Source organism: Microtus ochrogaster, chromosome 19, assembly GCF_000317375.1.
Source record: "Microtus ochrogaster isolate Prairie Vole_2 chromosome 19, MicOch1.0, whole genome shotgun sequence".
NCBI lineage: Eukaryota > Metazoa > Chordata > Mammalia > Rodentia > Cricetidae > Microtus > Microtus ochrogaster.
The window spans coordinates 58958439-58964645 of NC_022021.1; the positions used below are offsets into that span (position 1 = coordinate 58958439).

The 6207-nt window shown below is 47.2% G+C and overlaps 1 protein-coding gene across 2 annotated transcripts in view; it reads left to right on the plus strand.

Annotated features, from left to right (window-relative positions):
• The first annotated feature begins 2146 nt into the window (after window positions 1-2146).
• Plpp1 (phospholipid phosphatase 1) overlaps window positions 2147-6207 on the plus strand; it is a 58175-nt gene continuing 54114 nt past the window's right edge. For both annotated transcript variants that reach the window (XM_005356806.3, XM_005356807.3), the window contains exon 1: window positions 2147-2631. In XM_005356806.3, coding sequence (XP_005356863.1) covers window positions 2574-2631 — 58 coding nt within the window. In that variant the 5' untranslated portion in view covers window positions 2147-2573. The remainder of the gene's footprint in view (window positions 2632-6207) is intronic.

The window sequence follows — 6207 nt, forward strand, 5'->3', positions numbered from 1 at the left end:
ATTTGTCCTCCTGGTTAGGCTCTGTGTGTGTGTGTGTGTGTGTGTGTGTGTGTGTGTGTGCGCGTGTGTGCTTGATACGGGATATAGTAATCTGGGCAAAAGGAGTATCAATTGAGAAATTGCATCCATCAGACTGACATGTAGGGTCTATGGGACATTTTCCTGATTAATGGTTGACGTGGGAGGGTCCAGATTACTGTTGGTGCTGCCACCCACAAATTGGCAGTCCTGTGTGGTATAGGAAAGTTGAGCAAGGCACAGAGAGCAAGGCAGTAAACAGTGTTCCTCTCTGGCCTCAGCTTCAACTCCTACCTCCAGGTTCCTGCCTTGAGTTTCTGCCCAGACTTCTCTAATGATGAACCACAACTGTAAGCTGAAATAGACCCCTTTCTCCCCAAGGTGATTTTGTTCATGGTCTTATCACAGCCCCAGAAACCAGACTAAGACAGAATTCATCTGGAAGGAGATTTCTCACCAACAGAACTATAAACTTGCTGTGTAGCCAAGGCTGTCCCTGGAACTCCTGATTCTCTCTCTAGCTTCCACCTCTCAAGTGCTGGAATTACAGATGGGTACCATCTTGTCCAGCATGTTCATCTCAAAGTTGTTTACATAAAATTTCAAGTCTACATTGTACCTGGCACATAGAATGTGTTCATTGAAAGTTAAAAAATAGACAGTCATATCACAGATATTTTAAATTTATTGTGACCTTGCCATCTGGGACTCATAACTCTGGAGGTAAGGAAAACAACAGAATCAAAATGGCACACCTTTTTGGGTATAAATTCTTGAAAGCTTTTAGAAACTATTCAAATAAGCTGAAATAAAAAAATCCAATTCCATTAAAAGAATATACTTTGTTTTCAAACAGGTAGTTTGCTTGTGGTTTTAGAGTTGCACTTGTAAATATACATCTGACTCCCCAAGATTAACATCCTTCTACTTGCCTTTTGGGGTGTTTGGCAGGAAGCAGAAGGTGTGGCTTGTGATTTCTATTTTATATCTTCATGTAAGAAGGTAAGCAATGAAAGCCTTGATGTGGTGGTTCATGTCCTCACTGCCTTGGGAAGTAGAATGATCAGGAGTTTAAGGCCGTTCTATGCTTCATAGGAGAATGTGAGGCCCTCCTGTCTCAAAAAAAAAAAAAAAGCTTTGAACAAGGAGGAACCCATCTATTAACATCGGTAATGGTGGTTTAACTCTTTATATAGCGATTTTCACATTACCTTCTCTTAGCCTCACCACTTCCTCTTGGTTAGAACAGACAGCAGGGATCATCAACATCCTCTTTTTACACATTAGGAAACTGAGATTACTAAATGTGTTCTAAAGGCCTCCAGGGAATGCGCAGGGGGATTGCCACTATTGAAAAATTATTGTTACTTATTAAGACGTAACCAACTCTCTATTGTGCATGTGAGCACCGTTGCTGCTATGCTACCTATGAAATCTAAGGCCACTCCACGTGAAGCCAGAGCTTTTCCACCGGACATGTCTCCAAACTCCTCCCAAATGTAATCCCTATCGACTCTATTTCAGGAGGAGTCATGACTTGCCAAAGGGGAAACTCAGCTGCGGAACAAAGGGAGTGAAGTGACTCAGTGGACAGAAAATTACTAACAGGGCAACAATGGCCGGGGTATTCTTGCTAAGGGCAGGATTTATATGCATCAAAGGTGGGAGGGTAAATCTGTTCAGATATTAAGTATTAAAATATGAAGAATGATCAGACAGCAAGAAAGATTCTCCGCAAAACTGAGCTCAGCTAGGACCAACAGGAAGGCCAAGGTGTAGACCTCTCACCGAAGGGGTCTTAGAGGAAACTAACGTAAAACATTTGGTGAACGAGAGCCCGTCACGGTCCCATTCCCATGGGAGGAGTGGGGTGGCAGGCAGTAGGAGCTGCGGACTGGTGTTCCAGGGTCCAGCTCTCCTTTAAAGGAAGCATCGCCTAGCACTAAGGGCTGATGGAAAAAGAGAGGGCTCCCAATCCCTGCGACTCGCCCCGCCCCGTCCGCCGGCACCCAGATTCGAGGCGGGCCCCGAAAGGCGGCAGAAGGAGATCGGAGACGCCGATTGGCTGTTCGCGCTCGTGGACCCGCCCACTGGCAGCGCGCTCCTGCAGCCCGCGGGAGCGCGCACGGGCTCCAACCGGGCGGGAGGAGCCGGAGCCGCGTTCCTCCCCCGTCTCCCACCCCTCCACGGGTCCTCATCCTTAAAGCTCGAGTCCGCAGCCCCGCCTGTTAGAGAGGGCACAGGGCAGCGGAGAGCGTGTGGCCGCGGCGAGCCGGGGCTGACGGAGCAGGCGCCGGAGGCGACAGAGAGGCGGCAGCTGGCCCCGAGTCCCCGTGAGGGGGACGTTGGAGGGAGTCCAGGTCCTGGTCCGCAGCCCGGCGCCGTCGCAGCGCAGCCTGGCCCATACTGCCCGGGCCACTGCCCTCAGGCTCCGAGGCGCTGTCATTGGGGGCCGCCGCCACCCCGCGTGCGAGGCTCCTAGGAATTGGGTATCCGGACCCGTCGCGGTCCTTTTCCACCGCCGCCCGCACTAGGTAGCCGTCCTGCCAGAGACCATGTTCGACAAGACGCGGCTGCCGTACGTGGCCCTCGATGTGCTGTGCGTGTTGCTGGGTACGTAGGCGCCGCGGCCGGGGGTCTTCCGGGCGGGGACTGCCGCGGAGCCGCGCACTGGTGTGGGGTGGGTGTGCCCGGCGCGCGCGCGTGCGCCGCAGCTGCGGAGAGAGTGGTGGGGAGCCGCTTGCGCCAGCTGGGGGGACCCCCGCTTCTGCACCCTTGCACTCTGGCTCCTGCGTGGGCTCCCCCTGCCTGTCTGCCGGTGCGCTGAGGCTAGCCCTGCTTGGCCGCTTTTCTCTCCTGTTCTGTTACCCTCCGTTTCCCTGCCCACTCTACCAGACAGGGTGGGCTCCTCCCTCTCCACCGTACAGAGAACCCTAGTCGCTGGCTCATCAGGTTCTGCAGTGAAACTGGAGGTTTGATGCACCCCGGCTTCTCGGGAGCAGGCTTTAGTGCCCGGTTGATCATACTTCTGAGAAGCACTTTCAAGTTTTCGTCTATAAAAGGCTTAGAACGTTCCTAATTAGAAGGCGTTGTCAGGTTGTAAATTGTCAGGTTGCAGAGGGGATGAGGATGCCAGGTTTCTGCCTGGTGAGGTCTGAAGAAGCTTGTCCCCATCCCCGCCCCCTCCCGCCCCGCAGGAGTCCTGCTGTTTTCTTTGCCCGTGGTATACCTTTCTGTCTCCAGTGACAGCCCAGCGAGGAGTTCTAGACATTTCTTTAGCTACAGGAAAAGTGGGCGTTATTTTCCTGATTAGAAGAATTCAGTTTGGGGGGCTCTGGTCGCCAGGTGTTTCTTTTCCGGGGTGGGGGAGTGGGGAGCTGGACAGGCATCGGAAGGAGTGGCTTCCACCTTTCTTTCTGTATAGTGTCAGTTGTAAACCGTTGGAGGTTTGGGTGGTGGGACACAGGTTGAAGTAATTGACCATAGTCCTGGCCAGTTCTCAAGGCGACTAGTGCGTTCTGCCTCTTGGATGCAAATCTGCATAGTGGCTTCTCGGAATTAGGACAAATTTCCCCAGGCTTTAACTTAGCAGCTTTTGGCTATTCCTCTCTCCCGCTTCCAACTGACCATGAGGGTCAGACTGTTAAAATTTCAGTACCTCTTTTTTTTAATCTTAAATGCGTTTTCTTAGAGTTCTTTCTTAAAAAAATATCTGTGCAACTTCTTTATTTACTAGGACACCCCCACCCTGTAGTTTCACAGTGAACTGCATGGTTTAAAAGAGGGGATTCAGTCTTAGGCTTTAGGTAGGATGTGGTAGCCTGTAACACAGGCACCTGTGAGGTGGAGGCAGGAAAATATTTAGTTCAAGTCCACCCTAGGCTACCTAGGGAGATCCTGGGTCACTAAACAAAAACAGTTTTTATGGAAACATCTTTTCAGATGTTAGGACGTATTATTTAAAAATCATTAGCTTATGAAATATTTTTCTTTTTTCCTTTCTTTTTGTCTTTTCTTTCCCTCTCTCCTTTTCCTCCTTCTTTCTGGCCAGGGTCTTGCTGTACAGCCTGGTTTGGAACTTGTGCCTCTTCTTCCTCAGCCTCCAGAGTGTTGGGGATGTTGGCATCCTCTTCCGTGCCTGACTAAATTATGATATCATTTTCCTATGGACCAAACACCGATTAGGAAGGCTGAAACAATACATACTACCCATAGGTAGCCACAGCTAATGTTATTAATAGGAAGCTACTAGACTTTTAAAAAATTCATGCGTGAGCCTGGTGTTCTGTCTCATGCTTGTAATCCCATCGCTCAGAAGGTTAAGGTAGGAAGACCGTCATGTGTTAGAGGCTAGTCTGGGCTACAGAGTGAATCCCTACACTGAACAAATAAAGTGACAAAGGTCATATATGGGGGGAAACATGTATGCTGTGAAATTTTTAAGTTGTATTTTCTGGTGGCCTATATTTTCAACATGATACATTCTGTTGAGCTTGCAGTAATCTGATGGTCCCAGTTGACCCCACAGTTTCAGGAATATGATGTGTGTGTGTATGTGTGTGTGTGTGTGTGTGTATTATTTTTTGAGACAGGGTTTTTCTGTGTAGCCCTGGCTGTCCTGAACTTGCTCTGTAGACCAAGCTGGCCTCGATCTCACAGAGATCTGCCTGCCACTGCCTTCCTCCTGAGTGCTGGGAGTAAAGGTATGCACCATCACTGCCTAGTCTTTCCCATACCTCTTGGATTTTTCTGAAACGTGACACCTGCAGCCTAGGCTGATCTAGAACTCACTATGTAGCCCAGGCTGCACTTGAACATCTGCCAGTCCTCTGTGTCAGCCTCTAACGTGTCAGGTCTATAGGCGTGAGCCACCACACGCAGCTACGGTGTCTTCAGTGATTTGGAGAAAAACTCTTTTGGGGGATTCCATATTAAGTTTGCTTTTTACAAAAAGATCTTCATCTATTTGAATCTTATTTTATCTGTGTATTATTGTTTCTTGTGCTGATACAGCAGTTTCTTTTAAAGTAGTACAGTGTATTGCCAAGATAGCCCAGATTTCTCTTTTCCTAAGTAGAAGGTAACCTACTTACTTTAATTAGATGTGTACAAAATACCGTTAGGTTTAACAACACCAACTCTCGCAGATAACACTAAGGGAGAACAACGATACAGATCTTTTAAGATTGACTTTTGGAAGGTAGGTTTTCCTAATAAACTTTACCCTTTCTAGAAGAATCTAAGGATTGTACTAAATTTGGGACAGCCAGGGATTGGCAGCCTAAGATTGCCTTTGCTTCAGGAAAGCTTTCAGCCTGGCTTGAACTTTTTCCTTTTTCCCTTTTTTCTGTGGAGCATCTACAGGTAAGCGTCGGGTACACTGACGGAAAGATGATTAAGCACTTCATAAGTATAGGTTGTGTGAAAGTGATCATAATTATAATGTGAATATGTTCCACATTCTGTTAATGACTACCCCAGCATCACTCTGTATACCCATTTTAATATGATGATGTTACGTGATTTTGTTACACAAGTATTTTATAGTTTTTACCCAGGGTGATGTCTTTTGAAGTGATCATTAAACACTATGTGTATATGTGTTTATGCGTGTTTGTTTTAAAATAATCTTCGTTAAATCTTCTGTATGCACATCCTAATTAGTAGTGCCTTCAGTGGATTTGGTAAATTCTTGAAAAAAGAGAAATTTGAGAGAGAATATGTATTTGATTCTTCTGAAATAGAGTCTTGTCATCTTCTGGCTTTTTTTTTCTTTGAATCTTTGATTTTACAAGCCTACCATTGATTTCTATTTAAATTTGCTTGATTTCTTCTTTATTTATAGATATGGTCTCATCGTTTTAGAGGTGAGATATATATTTTGGCTGGCCTAGAACCCACCATGTGAACCAGGCTGACCTTAACTCAGAGATCTATCTGCCTTTGGCTTCTAAGTGCTAGGATTAAAGACATGTGCCACCACGCTTGACCTTTCTCTGTTCTTTTGACCAATGGTTCTAGAACTGTTGGTAAGTCCACCTACAATCCCTTGAACACATATAGAGAACAGTAGAGAGTTGGTATAAAAGTAGCTATTTTAAGCCGGGCGGTGGTGGCGCACGCCTTTAATCCCAGCACTCAGGAGGCAGAGGCAGACGGATCTCTGTGAGTTCGAGACCAGCCTGGTCT